This window comes from Rhinolophus ferrumequinum, chromosome 4 (genome assembly GCF_004115265.2).
Source record: "Rhinolophus ferrumequinum isolate MPI-CBG mRhiFer1 chromosome 4, mRhiFer1_v1.p, whole genome shotgun sequence".
NCBI lineage: Eukaryota > Metazoa > Chordata > Mammalia > Chiroptera > Rhinolophidae > Rhinolophus > Rhinolophus ferrumequinum.
Genome location: NC_046287.1, coordinates 42,152,801 through 42,172,648, shown reverse-complemented (window position 1 = coordinate 42,172,648; position 19,848 = coordinate 42,152,801). Strand labels below are relative to the sequence as shown.

At 35.4% G+C, this 19,848-nt stretch overlaps 1 protein-coding gene across 3 annotated transcripts in view; it reads left to right on the top strand.

Annotated features, from left to right (window-relative positions):
• UGGT2 (UDP-glucose glycoprotein glucosyltransferase 2) overlaps nucleotides 1-19,848 on the top strand; it is a 147,703-nt gene that overhangs the window by 124,023 nt on the left and 3,832 nt on the right. For all 3 annotated transcript variants that reach the window (XM_033103727.1, XM_033103726.1, XM_033103728.1), the window contains 7 exons: nucleotides 1,908-2,003; nucleotides 3,377-3,461; nucleotides 6,726-6,908; nucleotides 8,306-8,466; nucleotides 9,103-9,217; nucleotides 12,705-12,821; nucleotides 16,787-16,913. In XM_033103727.1, coding sequence (XP_032959618.1) covers nucleotides 1,908-2,003; nucleotides 3,377-3,461; nucleotides 6,726-6,908; nucleotides 8,306-8,466; nucleotides 9,103-9,217; nucleotides 12,705-12,821; nucleotides 16,787-16,913 — 884 coding nt within the window. The remainder of the gene's footprint in view (nucleotides 1-1,907; nucleotides 2,004-3,376; nucleotides 3,462-6,725; nucleotides 6,909-8,305; nucleotides 8,467-9,102; nucleotides 9,218-12,704; nucleotides 12,822-16,786; nucleotides 16,914-19,848) is intronic.

The following is a 19,848-nucleotide window of genomic DNA, read 5'->3' as shown; positions in this document are numbered from 1 at the left end:
GAGTGCAGGAGTAGAGCTGGCTTTGGGCCTTCAGGTCTGGAAACTCCATCTGTGCCTCCTTCATTTTCAGATAAATTTTTACAAGGAGAAGTGTGCCATCTGCAGTAGGAAGAGATTGCCTCTTTCTAAGTAGTACCAGCAAAAGATGCAAGGCTGACTCATTGGTCCAGCTATAGCCACATATCCCAAATTGCACTGCTCACTGTGACTGACCAAGCTTGGGTCATACGCCTATCTCTAGAACCAATGAGAAGGCCTGTCCCACTTAAACTTCATGGAATGAAATTGGAGGAGGAATGCCTCCCCCATGAAAATACCATGTTATTGTTATTGAAGTGTAAAGGCCGTTAGGCAGACAAAAACAAAAGCTGTGTGCTGTACAAGCATATTGTACAGAACTTTGAGAGTCCATTTTAGAGCTTTGAACTTAATTTGATTGTGATGGAGAACCAGTGATCATTTTGATCAGGGCTAAGAAATAGAAATTTGGGGTCAAATAGATACAACAGCGTAAGCAGATTTTGTTATATCAGTCAGAAACACTCCAATCATTTTGCATTTTGCCCAGTGTAGGCCTGTTTTTTTGATAGTTGACTCCTTGTTTGATAAGAAGAATCATGTTGCTGTCCCCGCATGTTCATTGAACTAGTTGCTGATAGAGAAGGGCTCAGATCCACTCATTTTGAGATAATTTGAAGAATAGTCAGGGGATAATAAAACAGAATCTGAGCATTTTAAAGAGGATCTGTCCATAAGCTTTCATTAAAACCAGAAGGTAGCGATAAGAATGAATAAATATAAGCGTTAAACTAAGGCACAGCCACTTGCTGTACTTTGAGAGATGGTAACTCCTCCAGATACAGAAGTATTGTGTATATTATAATGCTTTCACATTTTATCTTAGTTTTATCCTAAGTTATTTATCCTAAGTTATCCTAAGAGTGATTTTTTTCCTACTGAGTCAACTTGTGTTTTTTTTATTTGGGAGATTACAATAAGAAAAGATTTGAAAAATGCTTCCATCATAACAATTCCTTTTGGCAAAATATATATTCCATGATGATTGTAAATTGTTGTTTTCCACATTATAGTCATTCTAAATATCTGTGCAATATAAAAAAATGATATTTTTAATTAAATCAAAATTTTAAATAGGAAAAAGAAGAAATTATACATTATGAATACCCCAAATAAAAGATTCAGTCACTTTTGTATACGAGATGGGGCACATAAAAGGCTGGTTTTGGTCCAAAAAGTGATGAAAATGACAACTGGGCCCACAGGAAGCTACTGTGATGTAAATCAGTGAGTGGACATAGCCCTCTAGTGCTCCCTTGTTCCTTGGGGAGGCGTGCCCCAAATACAGAATCTCTGTGGCCTGCATGCAGTGGAGACAAAACTGGCCAGAGGAGCTCTACATTGTAGGCACCTTTTATAACGTTTATCCTTGGGAGGCCATGTTACCAGCACTCAAGGCCCAGCCCTATTTCCACATAGGAAAACTCTTGCTGTGCTAGAGTTACACACTTGGGCATTCTGTTTCTTCCCTTGTTACCGGCCTGTTTAAAGTCACAGTCCATTAGATTAGATGGCTGTGGCAATGCCATAACTCATTTTTCTTCTCAAAACAACATTTGTAACTCACAAAGATTCAAAGATATTACCTCATTAACCTAGAGACAATAGAATTGCATTCTATGTTACAAATTTTCTTAAACCATAACATTTATATTGTCACGCTTTAATATTAATAATTCCTAAGTGTTAGAAGAGCTTGTTTACAGTGTAATTTCATTTTGAAAGGCATTCCTAGTTTTATTGCTTATCAAATTTAGCATTTTATTTTGGTATATAAAGTTTGCAGATGTATATTTAGAAATTGTCAGTCACTATTTTTTTATTCCTAGTTTCACAAGAAGTTTGCATAAAGAAAAAGACAAGGAAACAGACATTCTGAACATTTTTTCAGTTGCTTCTGGCCATTTATATGAACGCTTTTTAAGGTAAGAATATTTTTCATCTACTGTTTTGAAAAGTAATACATTTACATGATTGAAAAAGAATTTTTAAAGTTCAAAAGAGTAAAAGAATATGCGATGAAAAAAAAAATCTTCCAACTCTGTTTTTCTTGATACCCAGTTCCCTTTCCCATAGGAAACCAATATTATTTTCGTATCCTGCCAAAAATATGTATAGACAAACAAATATATATTTTTTGCTTTTTTAACTTCTTTTTACCCAAATAGTTACAAAAAGTATATATACTATTCTGCACCTTGCTTTTTTTTAAACCTAAAATAATAAGGGCAGTGTATTTTTTAAATACAGTGAAATTTCATGAGTTTGATTGATTTGGAATATTGATGTTCTTTTGGGCTAGAAAATAGACATATTTTGTAACAACATGATATGTAAGAAGAAGTGTATATTGTAAATTTTCTTTTCCCAATGAACAAATGTCTTGTTTAATAAAAAAGGAAGAGGGGGCAATGAGAGAACGAAAGTATATTTACAAACTACAAAGGGCTATTTTTTAACTGTTTACATAGAAGGATCACAGAGAATGCCTCAAAAATGTTTGAATGTGTGTTGACATTTTAAAATGGAACTATAGATACATCTGTATCTTCTCCAATCAGAAGTCTAGAATAGCAAATCAAGTGACCTGTCCAGTGAATTTATCAATATAGACAGATCATTCAACGCTTCAAGTTTTTCACACCTGCTCTTAATGACACAGTACACAAGCCAATATTAGACTGTAGTTCAACTCATCAAGACGATTTCAGACTAGCGTCTTTCTTTGTCAGCTGTAAAAAACAAAAAGCAATCAATTTAGTCTATATCAGGTATATAAATACAGATGCTCCTTGGGGTTACGTCTCAATAAACTCATCATAAGCTGAAAATACTGTAAGTCAAAAATGCATTTAAAACACCTAACCTACTGAATATCATAGCTTAGCCCAGCCTATGTTAAATGTACTGAGAACACTGACATTATCCTATAGTATGGCCAAATCATGTTGCACCATTGTCCGGCATCCCAACAAAGTATCAGACTACACGTCACTAGCCCGAGAAAAGATCAAAATTCAAAGTATGGTTTCTATTGAAAACATATTGCTTTCACACCATTGTAAAGTCAGAAATTCATAAGTCAAACCATCATATGTTGAGGACCATCTGTAAATATATATTCTTAAACATTACATACTTGGTGAGCAACCATAATATTCGAAGGTCCTTTAATGTATTTCTCCATAATTCATAGTGAAAAACTTCTAATTAATACCTATAAATATAAAAGCTTTATGAAAAGTAGGATGAACTCCTATTAATGTTAACTTTCTGGATTTAATATTCTTTTATACAGAATCATGATGCTCTCTGTTTTACGTAACACCAAAACACCAGTGAAATTCTGGTTCCTGAAAAATTATCTCTCGCCAACATTTAAAGTAAGTACATTAATCTTTTTATTATAGAATTGTTAATGTTTGAATAGTGAGTTCTTTATATCATTGTCAGTTCATATAGCCTTTTTCAGAATGAGTCTTGAAATGTATGTTTATTCAAATTACTATTTTTAATCCGTTTTAAAACTATATTTAATCAGTTTTACTAATTTTAATCTATTTTGGTAATCAGTAATTTTTATCTAGCTTAAGTAAAATTATATGCAGTTTTTATTTAAAGAAGTGTTTAAAAGGACTGCAGGAGATGGTTTATTTTTAAGTAAACGCAAAATTAAAAGGATTAGTGGTTTTTCATGGTAATTAATAATTAAATATAAATTTGACAATGAAAAATATGTAGATTATCCAAAGAAATAGATTATTTTTACAAGGATAAGCAGGAACAATAGTATCAAGAAACTACGAATACTGTACCATAGAAAATAGTCTGATAAGGAACAAGAACAATAAGCTTGTATCTCTGTGCAGTGCAGTGATTACTGTGATGGTATGAGCACTATAGTTAGAAGGCTGAGACATATTTAGAAGCTTTCAGCTGGCCAGCATCTGTTACTCTTTACTCACTCCCACTCTTCTGCTGCAAAGTATGCCCGTTTCTTCCAATTCTCACTACAAATTAATCAGATTCCATGAAAACTAGGGTTTCATTTAACAGCAGTTCAAAGGAGTCCTCTTTTTCTAGACCAAAGCCAGTGGTAAAAGCAGAAATAAAAATAGCCAGCCATGCTTTTATTCCTTAATATTTTCAGGCACATTGCTAACTACTTACATTATTCAGTTGTGTTTCATAAAGTCCTATTGCCAGAAAACCAAGACTCAGAAATTACAAAACTGGCCATACAGATAGGGGGTATTCAAGACCACGCTTATGTCCAATAATTCACTAGATGAACTCACAGAATTCAGAAAAGCAATTATACTCACAGTTACAGTTTATTACAGCAAAAGGATACAAATTAAAATCAGCAAAGCAAAGCAATGCATACAGCAGCATCTGTGAGAGACCAGACTCAGAGCTTCCACTTTTCCTCTCCCAATGGAGTCATGTGAAGAGAGCTATTTCTCAGCAAAGATGTATGACAACACACATGGAGTATTGCCAATAGGGAAGGTCACTCAGACCTTGGTGTCCAGTGTTCTTATTGGGGTTGGCCATGTAGTCCCACCCAACAGCCACCATGGCCGACCTTAGTCTCAGCCCCTCTAGAGGTTGAGCTGATACCTTGTGGCCCAAGGTCCCCACCATAAATCACACTATTTACATAGACTGACATGGCCCAAGGCCCCCAGGTAAAGAAAGATATTCTTTTTAGACAGAACATTCCAGAGGTAGAAGTTACCTCCTAAGAGCCAGTGGCACAGGACCCAACCTGTCTTTAAGCAAGATCTGTCCTTTAGAAGATAGACCCAAGAGCAAACAGCTAATTAGGAACACAGTATTTGGACCCAGAAGCCCCAGAGCTTGGCCCTTGTAGCTTGGCAGGTAGCTCTTCTGCCTGCCCGCCACGGCCAAGAGCACTGCCTCCTGTGCTCGTTTGGCCGGAGACAGAAAACTGAAGAAGAACCCATAAATGTAAACAAGAAGTCATACTGGCTTGGTGATAAATATTTAACGTTATTCTACTAGACAGTCCCTGCAAAGGGGGGTCAAACACAACGTAAACTGAGGTAATAAAATCTAAAGAGTCTTTTAGCAGGAAGTATCATTCGCTAGAAATACAGTGCTACATCTGGATAAAAGTTTTGCTTCATTCATTCCATGGCCAGGAGTAATACCATATCTGAAGTAGTATTTTCCCTCTTTTTGTAATTTTGTTCCTTTCCCTCAACATTTTTATCTTTTACAAGTTCTCAGGGAAATATCATATGTATACAAATCATGTGTGCTTCTTTGGTGAATTTTTACAAACTCAAAACACCTGTGTCTGTATTTCTGTGTTCAGCAGCCAGATCCAGAAACAGAAATTACTAATGCCTCGATCCTTTCCGTCCAATTTTTAAAATGTACCTCCTCTCTTCCTTTAAATCTTTGCTAATTATATCTATTAGGGAGTAATTCTTTCCTGACCACACTATGTAAAATTACAACCCCTTCGGATCTGTCACTCTATTTCCCTTTCCCTTGTATTTTTCTCCATGGTACTATCTTCTATAGGTAAATTACTAATTTCGTTTATTTTCTTCCTACCACCTCTAAAATGTAATCTCCTGAGGGCCATGATTTGTATCTGTTTTGTTTATTATTGTATCCCTATGGGCTAGAATAGTACCTGACACATAGTGGGTGTTCATTGAATATTTTTTAATATGTATTTGCTGAATAAGAAAAGTTTTTCTAATTTTTTAAAAATTTTGAAATTAAAGCAGTGATTCCTAGAAACTGGTCTAACCATAATTTCAACATTTCAATTCACAGATAAAACTGGTGCTTACAGCAAGGAACATAATTTAAATCTACACTGTTGTTACAGAAGGAGGGAGAAAATTAAACTAAGTGTAACCAGCAACTAGCTACAGATGAGAATTGAGATAAATGCAAATTCTATATTTGCTAACCCAGCTTTCCCCCCGACACACACTCCTTTATCCTACTCCCTCTCAATTTGGGGGCTCTTAAGCCAAACTTAACCAACAGCGTATTTCATTAACTGCTGTGGTTTAAATAGAATAAGATATTCTAACCTTATAAGACATTAAATTAAATATGAAATATTCAGACCACTATAACTACCTTGTATTTTTAATCCTTGAATTAAATAGTCATAAATCTCAAACATGAAACTCATGTAGAGAATCTATCAATTTACAGCTCGTTTTGTGTTTTTTGTACGTCCTCATTATTGTATCTCTCTGACAAACCAACCTGTTGATATAAACTGTTTGATGCACAGGTGTTCCAAGATGCAGAGGCGTTTCCTTCTGTAGTCCGGTGTTCTCAAGTCAAATGTTAGTAATGAAAAACAGGGGAACATTTATCTTAGTTCATGAGCTTGCTCAGTTAATATAGTGTACCTATTTATTATGTCATTTAATTATATAATTTTATGTATACTTGTATTTTTATATGCACCAGCTTTTTCATAAATAGGTACAGGTTGTAGAAATAGTATTTAGACATTTACCAATTAGTTTGTAATAGTATGTAGTAAACTCTACCTTTTAAAATGGCAATGTTTTCTCTAAAACAAAAACTGCTTTCTCTCCTTAGACACATTCATAGATTTGTGTGTATGTGTATTTTTTCAGGAGGTAATTCCCCACATGGCTAAGGAATATGGATTCCAGTATGAACTAGTCCAATACAGGTGGCCCCGCTGGCTTCATCAACAGACTGAAAAACAAAGGATTATTTGGGGTTACAAAATTCTTTTCCTTGATGTCCTTTTTCCTCTAGCAGTGGACAAAATCATTTTTGTTGATGCTGATCAGGTAATAAGAGTAACTGTTGTTTTTAGTAGTACTTAAACTTTGTTTACGTTTCTCTCTGAGTATAGGGACTCGATTTATGTTGCTTATGTTGCTGCTGTTTATTATTATCTTTGATGCCATGCTACATGGACATGTGGCATGATTGTGACATATAAGCAAAGTAGCTTTTTAGAAGACGTTTAGAATTCCAGGGGAAAGTCAAAGATACTGTAAGAAATACCATTTTTTATTTAGGACATGGCAGTTTTCTCTCTGAAGTGGTCATTTTTTTAAATTTTGGTAATTAAAAATAAAACAAATACTTACATTAGTCATAATAAAATTAGTCATGTGAGTTCCTATGAATATTAGCTGATATTTGTTTAAAATGAGCTATTTCTTCTTGCTGGAAAAATTAGCAATTACATACAACTCTCTTCTCATTCTTCCACCTTCAACAGCATTCTTTGGCGTTTAGCCAAGAACTGAATCCTCCTCATTCTACCACTGAAGGGGAAAAATGTCCCAGATTTGGCCCAAAAAACCATTACATTTCTCAGCTTTCAAAATATGTACTATATCTAAAAACTGTTAAGACTTTTCCCCTTCCCTCCTTGTATGCATTTGTAATCATTAATGGCAAAAAAATATTTTAAAAATACACAGAATTTCTAAGAACAATAATGTAAATATTACAGTTATATAAATTAAATGCACAAACCAGTATTTACATTTAGGACAAAAAGTATATTTTCAAATCCTATATTAAATTTTACTCGTATTATAAACTTTGTGTATTGTTTTTCCAAATTGATAAATATGAATCATTACAATTAAAAAGTAAGAAAACAGGCAAATGTAGGTGCTGAAGTAAGCATTTCCAAACATACTGTTTAGCACAAATTTTATTTCTTTTACCTTCCCCCAACATATACAGTAAGTAATATTTTCCCAGCAGACTAGATATATTAAAAAATGAAACATGCTAACATTATTTTGTTAAAGACATTGAGGATAACCAGATTTTTCTTTATGGTTAAAACTAATACTCACCAAAATACAATAATGGAGATCTGTCATAAAAATGATTTTAAATTATTAATCCATACCTTGAGAAACTTAGAGCTGTGCACTTGTGTAATATTTAATTCCTTCCCAAAACACATTTTGCTTAAAATAAACTATTCTTATTAATGTGTAAAACCTCTCTCATATAGACTAGGTATATAAATTTTAAGTTTCTTTCAATCTGTAAGGACAAGAGAAAAAATAGAAACTTAGTAAACTAATGTTACATGGAAGAACTATGAGGAGAATGCTGTGCTCTATATTTCTACAGTAAGGTAACGATGATTTGAGATACAAAGGGTTTACATTGTTTTGCAGTCTTCATCAGAGAAACTATTTTAATTATTTAGGTTGTGAGACATGACCTGAAAGAACTTCGAGATTTCGATCTGGATGGAGCTCCTTATGGGTATACTCCGTTCTGTGACAGCCGCACTGAAATGGATGGCTACCGCTTCTGGAAAACAGGATATTGGGCATCGCATCTTTTAAAAAGGAAATACCATATCAGGTAAGAAAATTCATACTCTTACCTTTTAATGAATAAGTAACATATTGAATCACGATACTCGGTTCTCTTAGAAATTATACAATATGGCAACCAATTACATATGCTGTTACACTCTTAAAAGATTATACATGTATTAACTCATAAAGTCTCTGTAATAACTTTTTGAGATGATGTTATTATCCCAGTTTACAGTTGTGGAAACTGAGGCATACAGTATTTACAAAACATGACCAGGCTTACGCTGTTAGTACATAGCTGAGCCAGGAGTTAAACCCAAGTGATACGGCTCAAGTAATATGCTCAAGTAAAAACTACAGAAGGTTTAAATTTGGTTTGTCAAATAACAAAATGAAGATACTGTCTTCAAAGCTGTTATTGTTTTGTAGGTCAGTTTAGTTTCATGAGATGTTGGAAAAATTGAAGGTGACCCTAAGAGGATATGGATCCTAACAGTAAATTAACCAACTTCAAACTCCTTGGAAACAGTATTAAACATTGGGAGTAAATTTATGAAAAGATTCCTTATTATTAAATCCAAGGATATGTAAAGTTCATACCATTACTGTAGGCAATCACTGGGAGAAAACCAAACTATATAAATGCCATAGGCTATGAAGGAGTGTTCATTTTTTGCAGTGCCTTATACGTAGTGGATCTCAGGAAGTTCAGGAGAATTGCAGCAGGTGACAGGCTCCGGGGCCAGTACCAAACTCTCAGTCAAGATCCAAACAGTCTTTCAAACCTAGATCAGGTAAGTCCAGTAGTCAGGGAAAAATTGTCAGTATATAGATAATAGACTGCTCCAACTCCCTGCTTGTAAATTTCAAAATTTCATGTTTTCAGCCTCTTGTCTTTACAGAATTTTTTATTGGATATCTCGACTTACATACAATTCTTTCACTTTCAGCTCAACATTTTTCTAAACTAACAATATTTTACCTTCACTTTTCCGTCCTAAACCTGTTCTTCCCGCTATATGCCCTGTGTCACTTACTTACCCTTCTTGTTCTTGCTCACTTCCATCATCATTTAGACATGTCTCTGTGATCTGTAAAACCAGCTCCCCTCCTTCCTGTGCCCTATCTGGCTACTGCCTTACATTTGGGTTTACCTAACAGATACTTTTTTCCTTCATACCCCACTAATTAAAACTACAATGAGTAATTCTGCATACCCATTAAATTAAAGGGGTGACAAGAATGTCCAGTGGCTAGAACTCACATACATTGCTGATGAGAATACAAAATGGTAGGGCCATTTTAGAAAACAGTTTTGCGATTTCTTATAAATTTAAATTTGCACCTGACATTTGACCCATCTTTCCACTTCGAGGTATTTACCCAAGAGAAATGAAAACATTATGTCTACACAAAGACTTGTGCATGAATAGACACGTGTATAATTGTCAGACAGCATTAAGATCCCCTTAATATTCATGTGAGCACAATTTTGCCAAGTGACACAAGGGTAAGACAATTGAAAGGATATTCAGGGGATGAACTGTAATGATTAACCATGGAAATTAAGCTACGTATGGAAGGGAGTGAAGACATCAAGGGCTAAGGGACAATGAAATAGAGGTCGGATCAGTTGATTGGACTCCCAGTAGGCGTCAAAGGTTATTAATATCTATGTACTTGATGGACTGAGTTGAAAATTAAGAGGTTGTCAGAGAGTGGGAGCATGAAATTGAAATTACAGAGGACCTGGCTAGGACATGACCATGAGAGAAAGTGGCTGAGATAAGAAGACAAACCAGGTTATTTAAGTAATGGATTCCAAGGAAAAGGATTTTGGAAGTAACAGGGAAGCTTTCTTTTTTTAATTAATAGACTCTTTTTTTTCAATTAAAATTTATTGGGGTGACAATGGTTAGTAAAATTACATAGGTTTCAAGTGTACAATTCTGTGATACGTCATCTATGAACATTTATGTTCACCATGTTAGTTTTCCTTCTATCACCATATATTTGACCATCTTTACCCTCTTCTATGATAAGGCCTCTTACCATAGCCCTTACCCTCTGGTAACCACTAAATTGTTGTCTGTGTCTATGAGTTTTTGTTTCTTGCTTTCTTTGTCTTGTTCCTTTGTTGCTTTCAGTATTATATCCCACACATGAGTGAAGTCATATGGTTCTTGACTTTTTCTGACTTATTTCAGTTAGCATAATCTCAAGATCCATCCATGTTGTCTCAAATGGCAGTATTTCATCTTTTCTTATGGCAGAGTAGCATCCCATTGTGTATATGTACCACAACTTCTTTATCCAGTCTTCTATAAAAGGACACTTTGGTTGTTTCCGTTTCTTGGCCACCGTAAATAAAGTTGCAATGAACATCAGAGCACATACATATTTACAGATAAATGTTTTCAGATTTTTTGGGTATATACCCAGGAAAGGGATTGCTGGGTCGTATGGTAATTTTATTCTTAATTTTTTGAGGAACCTCCATACTGCCTTCCATAGTAAATAGACTTTTTTTAGAGCATTGTTAGATTTACAGAAAAAAATTGTGTGGAAAGTACAAAGAATTCCCATATTTCTGGGCTCTATTCTATTCCATTTTCTATTCTTTTGCCTATACCACATTTTCTTAATTACTATAGAAGGTGCCAATAAAATGTATACACATTTTAAGAAAGGAAAACTGTATTAATTGTAATACTCAATATATACCGATAGCAAGAGATGAATACAAGCCACATTTGACTTCTGCAATTACAAGAGGTGCTCAAAGTAGTTACCATCAGCATTCAGACACTTCTGATTGCTGCAAACTACTGCTTGAGCAACGTTCATCAAAGTGTCCACTTGTATACATTTTTTTGGCACCCCTGGTATAGATTTTTATAGTAAGACTACAAGTTCAGTAGCATAAGTCCTCTGACTTTTTTGTTGTTCTTCAATATTGTGTTGGCTCTTCTGGATTTTTTTGCCTTTTCATATAAACTTCAGAATCAGTTGGTCAATATCCACAGAATAATTTGCTGGGACTTTGATTGGAGTTGCATTGAATCTCTAGATCAAGTTGGGAGGAATTGACACCTTAGCAATATTGAGTCTTCCTGTTCATGAACATGGACTGTCACTCCATTTATTGAGATCTTCCTAGATCTCTTTCATCAGAATTTTGTAGCTTTCCTCATGTAGAGGAACATATTTTGTTAGATTTTTACCTAGGTTTATTTTCGGGGCAGTGGGGGAGTTCGTACTAATGTAATGATGTTGTGTTTTTAATTTCAAATTCCTATTGCTCATTGCTAGTATATAGCAATTGACTTCTATATATTAACCTTGTATCCTAAAACCTTGCTGTAATTGCTTATTAGTTCCATTAGTGTGTTTTTTTAATTGATTTTTCGGACTTTCCGTATAAATAATTCATCATCTGTGAACAAAGACAATTTTATTGCCTCCTTTCCAATTTGTCTACCTTTTATTTCCTTCTCCTATTGCATTAGCTAGGACTTCCAGTATTGATATTTAATAGGAGTGTTGAGAGGAGAACCCTAGAATTATGAATCTTGGCGCTTAGGTAGGAAAGTTTACACAAATACCCCTGTGCCCTCTGGGAGAGAGGAAGTGTGCCCTTTGCTCTGGAATGTAAACCTCATTCTCTGGGGAGAGAAAGGGAAGGGCTTTACATCCTCTGGCATATAAACAAGTATCTCTGGGAAAGGTGTCTCTAAATCTCTCCAGAGGTTTCTATCTTTAATTTACTGGGCTTGATTGCTATTTAAACATCCTTTAACCTAGATGCCAGCAATCTTTGCTTAGAAAGCCCTGAGAATGCAGAAATGTGAAAATGTTCATGGAGCATTGTTTTCCAACAGGGAAATGAAAGATCACCTCAGAATCTGCAGAATGTGGTGTAACTTACGTAAACTGTAATAATAAGCACAGTGGGAGTGGTTAATCCTGGTGTTTCAGGGCAGATAGAGGTAGTCCGTTTGGGGGAATGTGGATGGTGGGTTTCTGGGCCTTCTTCTTCATCCCTGATGCCAGGGGTCGAGTCCAGGGCAGGTGTGGGCTGAGCTCCAGTGCATGGGTTCATTCATGACACGAGACAATTGGGTCAAATTAAGTATTTAAAGCTTAAAAATAGAGATCTCAGATTGACATGTTCTTTTTTTTTTTTTTAGGATCTGTTTATAATCTTAAATGATGTCTTCTACTTCTTTTGCTCTGATTCTAATTTCTATCCCCCTTTGTTTAAATAATTTTTTTCTGGAGGATCTTCCCAATAATATGATTCACCAAGTTGCCATTAAGTCTCTTCCTCAAGATTGGCTGTGGTGTGAAACCTGGTGTGATGATGAATCCAAACAAAGAGCCAAAACAATCGACCTGGTGAGTGTCGTGTTATTTTTCTTTTGTGTGTAAGCAGATATTAAAATGTTCAGATAGAAATATTTTCTGTTTTACAAATGGAATGGCACACATATGGCACACTGCTGCATCAGGGGGCCCCCAAGACCACCCCCAAGTTTGAAGATTCACTAAGAGGACTCATAGGACTAAGAATATAGTCATGCTCGTGGCTATGATTTATTCCAGTGAAAGAATACAAAGCACAGTCAGCGAAGAGAAAAGGCACATGGGGTGAAGTCCAGAGAAAACCAGGTGTGGGCTTCCAAGGTCCCTCTCCCTGTGAAGTTACAGGGGACGAGCTTAAGTCCTTCAGCTATGAAAATTTCCACAACACATGTGAAATGTTGTCTACCAGAAAAGCTAATTAGAAATCCAATGCCCAGGATTCTTACTGGGGCTGGTCACACAAGCATCCTGTCTGCCTGGCACACCCCAAAATTCCTAACATTCAGAAGGAAAGCAGGTATTCAGCATATACCATATTGTTTGCACAGGGTAGGCACAGTGAGCCATTCTTACTGGGAAATGGTGGGAGCACTCCTGAAATCTAAGTTCCCAGATGCCAGCCAAGGGCCAACCTTGCAAGCTGGCCTTTCTAAGAATAGCAATCTCAGTTTGCTATGTTAACTCTTTTTTGCATAATTGCTTTTGAAAGAAAGGCTGTGAGCTGGCTGAAATGTTCATGAATTAGATATCATCTTAAAATATCATCAGTTTAATTCTTTTGCCAGTATTTTTCCCAAACAAAGATAACCAAAATAATTTTGCCTATTTAAATTATTCTATACATGTCTATTTTTCTTATTATTGAGAAGTTTTTTCTTACATTTTCATTTTAAGCAATTTAACTATGCTATACAGTTTAATTCTCCTAGACATGAAATATTGCAAAATTATTTATTGTCTAACGGTCTAGAACTTACATTCGAATACTATATTGTCTTTAACTGTTACAAGATATCATTCTTTTTCTTACTATATTGTTTTTATGTGCTAATTTGAGTATAAAATAATTGTTTACAAGATCTTCACTGAAGAATGTCAAAATACTAGAATTCATACAGTTTTGAACAAAATAAGACAGGACAATAAAATATAGGGACGTTTTACCAGATGTGTGTAGAAATGCACAGAAAACAATGTATGTAGCATACCAACAAGTTAGAATGCAATTGTAGATGGTAGTATGTAGCAGAAACAAGTGAGATGGTATTAAGAAGAAAGCAAGGGAATTTTCTAAACGGAACTCAGAATATTACTGAACATAACAAGATTTTGTCACGTTGGTGACGTAAGATCTCCTTGGGATCTTTGGGAATACATAGGTTAACTTGAGCTACTGTAACAAACCTGGAAATTTCAGTGGTTTCACACTCACCCAAGTACAGATCTCAGTGGGTAGCTTATCAGTGAGTAGCTTCCCTGTATATCATGACCTAGGGCCCAGTCTCCATCCAACTTGTAAAGAGATACCATCTGCCTTTTTTATTTGAAAATGTAAATGAATGGAATTGTTTTGGAATAATTGTATCCATCTATCCATCTGTCCATCGGTATCCATCTGTCCAGTAAGGCAGTCATTTGCCATGTGTAGCCATTGAGCACTTAAAATGTTGCTAGTCTGAACTAAAATGTGCTGGAAGATGTAAAGTACACACCAGATTTGGAAGACTCAGTACAATAAAAGGAATGTCAAAATATCTAAGTACTAATTTTTATATTGATTACATACTAACTGATAACATTCTGGATATATTGGGTTAAGTAAAATACAGCATTAAAATTTATTTCACCTGTTACTTTTACATTTTTGTATGTGGCTACTAGACAATTTTAAATTACATATGTGGTGCCCATCATATGTCTGTTGGATGGTATGGTATGGAGTGAAGGGGAAAAGTGCATGGAGCTTGCATTCTGACTCCTACGGGCCTTGGCCCCTTCCTTAGCGGGAACTGGTCGTATTTCCACCTCTAGATGTAAGAGGAGCCGAGAAATGTTATTCCTGGATGGGCAGCTACTTCCTAGCAATAGGTCTATATAGAAAAAGGGCAGGTGGTATAAATTTTGATGGACTGCCTAGCCATCTCTTCCACAGAAACACTTAAAAATGTGAATATACTATTTTGGGCCAGTTTCTTGGGGGAAAAATTAGTTAAGGGATTGCAGAAAAATCCTGAGGAGATGGCCTCAGGGAAAGGAAAAAGCATGAATGACGGTATTGAAGGTGAGACTCTATTTCAGTCAGGATTTCTCAATTTGGGCATAATTGACATTTTGGACCACATAACTGTGTTGAGCAGCTGTCCTGCTCATTGTAGGATGTTTGGCGGCATCCCTGGCCTCTGCCCACTAGATGGCAGTAGCACCCCACCACCTCCCAGTAAGGACAACCTCCCCCCCCAAAAAAAAAACGTCTCCTGACCTTGCCAAAGCTCCCCCGAGAGGCATGATAGCCTCATTAAGCTCTGTGGATATAGGTTGTAGGAAGAAAAAAAAAATTGTACCACAAAAGACTAAGGAAAACATAGTATTTTTATTTTAATAGTTTCTGACACAGAAAGAGAAAATAGTTCCATTATCTTCACTTTATAGAACATATTGCCTGTAAAGTTAATTTCTGCAAAGAAAATCTTGTTTTCCACTTACTTCAGGAACGTATTTCTGTAGGAAAAAAATATCCACAATGGAATGAACTGAAAACATTTGGTGAGAAAGGATTATGACAACAGGCTCATGGCTCATAACTAAGAGCTTTCCCATAAGGCACTGGGGGAAGGCAAGTGGCGGCCGCCACAAGATGTCCTGTAGAAGTGAGAGCTTCAGGAGGCATTTTCTATTAGTGCTTTGCAGTGAGGAAATGGATGCCTGTGTAACTTTGGGAAGTTTACGCTCCTCTCATAGTTGTTCCTGTCTCAGTCAATGGCATCTCCATTCTTTACTTCGCTCAAGCCAAGGACACTGGGGTCATCTTTGATGTCTGTCTTCCCTCACAACTCACATTCTCCCCATCAGCAGTTCTTGCCAGATGTACCTTCAAATACATCAGAATCAGATCCTTCTCAACCTACTATACTTTTTAACTTTTCAGTCTTTTTAACCCTTTAATCTCTCCGAAGAAACTCCATAGTAGGACCAATTACTAAGTAGTTTAAATTGATCCTGTATTAGGGGAACCTTGGAGATGAAGCTGTTTGAACTTCCTCCTTTGTAGATGAAGAAACTAAGATTTCACACACACACACACAGTTAAGCGACATGTGTACAGGCCTCACTCTACTAGCAAGTGTGGAATTAGAACCATGAGGACTCAGGATCCACATCCATTTCTTTCCCACTGTGCCTAGTAAGCAGAATAGTTAAGTATTTTTCAGGCCTGAGATTTATGGACTACTCTGAATTCATGGCTATCAGTATTTTGACAAATAAGTTCCAGTTAACAGATTTTTAATATGATCACAATTGCTTTAGAACTGTCACATAAAGGGGAATGAATACTCCTGTTAAAGAAGCTCAAGACATTTCTCAAGACTGACAAATGGTTTTGTCTGTGGAAAATATAAAGTATTAAAACCAGATTTTTAGTCCGAACAAAATATTAACATAGTCTGCTATGTTCTTTGTCAAAATAGTCATATATTTAGATCTCTTGTTGAAACATTTTACAAAATTGTTTGACAAACTTCTTATGAACTATCAGAATGTCCTTAAAGAATCTTTGTTTAAATTTCTGATCAAGGGGTTTGCATTGAATACTTATTACTTACATACACTATGATTTGTCATTTCACTTGATCCTGTCTTTAATAAATTTTAGTAGTTCAAGTACTTAGTACCTGGGACTCTGCATTTTGTTTGCTCTAGTGACAACAGTATTTCCTTTTTGTTTCTGTAGTATGTTTTCCTTTTTTTTTTAATTAACAAAACTTGATTTAAACTTTTAGTGCAATAATCCTAAAACAAAAGAACCCAAACTAAAAGCTGCTGCCAGGATTGTCCCAGAATGGGTGGAATATGACACTGAGATACGACAACTGTTAAGTCACCTTGAAAACAAGAAGAAAAATGCACGTAAGTCGTCAATCTGCAGTGGTGTGTCAGCTGTGTGTTGCATTAAATGAGATTGGATAAAGTACAAACTTATTTCTTAGAAGCTGTCAAATTATTAGGTAGAATTTCTTTACGAAAGTCTGTGATATGATTAAGAACAAAATTTTTAGGTGGAGTAAGCTCACAAATTTAAGACATGGATAGAGAACCTCTTCTCCCATCGCTATAGCTTCAGTCATATCACCACTTATCTATGTGTTATAGAAGTAGCTCCCCGACAGAAGATAGAGGGAAAAACTAAAAGTAAAAAAAAAAAAAAAAAAAAAATGCTTATCTATAAGATCACACTGAATTTCCAAATAGGAAATCCGAGCCCTGAAGTTTAATAAAAGCCTTACATAATTAACTAGAAATATTACCTCCCTATCTCTTAAATTTAATCTCATAGATGATGCAGGTTTCCCCATATGTTCCTGGTTCTATTAGCCTTACTCAAGGGCTGGAGGAGACTTGGATTAGATTTACTTACATGTCTTAGATTTAAAAGAACTGCAATCACCTAGGCATTGCATCACCCTTCAGAAACCTTCAACAAATACGTGCTGAATGTTTTTTTCAAGCTGGTACAAACTTCTTGATTGCCTCGCAATCCCCTTTCCTCATCAGTGCCTGTCTCTCGAATTGTTCTTTACTCTTTTTTTCAAAGTAGCACTGAGCTCCTATTGTTTCAGTCCTTATATTAGAGACTTTCACAGGCTATGTTTGTTAAGCCTCACAATTCTTTCCAGTAGTTCAGAATACATTTTTCAGTTTCCTCAGCTTTATTTTTTAGACAAGTTGAAGTAATTACATCTCAGCTTTTCCCAGTAAGCATGAAATTGTGTTTCATCTTGACTTTGTGTTTTCCTTAACAAAACCAATATGGTGTTTTCTGACAAGTTCTGTATTTAAAACACACCCATGTATTTTTAATAGTCTAATATAAATATGCCACTTCAATTCAGAAGAAAGATTATTCCATAAGTGGTGTGACTGTTTGCAAAGGAAGAGAAAGATAAAGAAGACAGAGGAAAGAGAAAAAGAAGGAAAGAGGGCAAAAAGGGAAAGAAGAAAGGAAAATTTACAGAATTACCTCACAAAAAATTTTAAATGCGCAAAATATTCACATGAAATGTTTCTCTTATCAAATTGGAAAGAGTTAAAAGATTAACAATACCACAGTGTTAATGAGAGTGTTGATGAGTGAGCACTCTCTATGCACATACATATAGTAGCCGTATAAATAAAGGAAAAATTTTAATGTATGTGAACACCTAAAATATATATGCCCTTTGACCCAGCAATTCACTTCAAGAAACATATTTAAAAAAGAAAAATGATATATGTATACACATTTGTTACAGCATTGTTTTTAATAATGAAATAGACATAATCTATCCATCCATAAAGGATTGATTACATAAACACTGATACATACAATGAAATGTAGCCTTCCAAGAGAATTGAGACCGATATATTTGTGCTGACGTCATATTTTTAAGTTTAAAAAATATTTTACAGAATAGTATTTATAATAAGATCGACCCCATCTTAATTAAAGAAAAATTGCTTGTCTGTGTGTATGTGATTGTGTATGGTTATATGTACAAATACGAGAAGCTGTACAAAAGAGATTGTTGGTTTCTTTACTTCATTTTTAATTGCAAATATAAGGCATGTTCATTATAAGCATTGAAACAATGCAGAAGATACAGAATAATACTGAAAGTCCTCTTTTACTTAAACCCAAGAGGCAACTATTTTTAAGGCCATGGCATATCTTCTTTTACAACTTGCATTTCTCTTAATAATAAGTTATATTCGTTTGCTGGTATTCCTGTAACACAATAGGAGGCTTAAACAAAAGAAATTTTTTTTGTCCTCCACTTCTGGAAGCTGGAAGCCCAAGATCAAAGTGTCATCAGGGTTGGTTCCTTCTAAGGCCTGTGAGGGAAGGATCTCCTCCAGGCCTCTCTCCTGGACTGTGAAATTGCTGTCTTCTTTCTATGTCTCTTCACATTATCTTTTCTCTGTACATGTCCGTGTCCAAATTTCCTCATCCTATAAAGACACCAGTCATGTTGGGTTAGGGCCCACCCTAATGACCTCATTTGAACGAGATTGCCTCTGTAAAGACCCTATAACCAAATAACATCACATTCCGAAGTACTAGAGGTTAGGATTCCAGCATATGAATTTGGGGGGATACAATTCAACCCATAGCATGAATGGAGTTGAGAATCTTGTCCTATGTTTAAGGGTCATTTGTATTTCTTCTGTTTTTCAACCATTGATAACTTGTCCTTTGCCCATCTTTTCTAGAGGATTGTTGCCCATTTCCTTTTCTCCACATTCTAACACTTGTTAATTCTTGTTTTTTTTATAATAGCCATTCTAACAAGTATGAAGTGATACCTCATTGTGGTTTTGATTTGCATTTCCCTGATGATTAGTGATGTTGAGCACCTTTTCATGTACCTGTTGGCTGTCTGTATGTCTTTGGAGAAATGTCTTTTCAGGTCCTTTGACCATTTTTTTTTTATTAGATTGTTTTTCTGCTGTTGCGTTGTATCAGTTCTTTATATATTTTGGATATTAATCCCTTACACATATATGATTTGCAAGTATTTTCTCCCATTCCGTAGGTTGCCTTTCGGTTTGCTGATTGTTTCCTTTGCTGTACAAGCTTTTCAGTTTGATACAGTCCCACTTGTTTATTTTTACTTTTGTTGCCTTTGCTTTTGGCGTCAACAAATCATCAAGACCTACGTCAAGGAACTTACCTAAGCCTATGTTTTCTTGTAGGAGTTTTATGATTTTGGGTTTTACGTTTGAGTTTTAAATCCATTTTGAGTTCATTTTTGTATGGTGTGAGATAGGGATGAAGTTTCATTCTTTTGCATATGGCTGTCCAGTT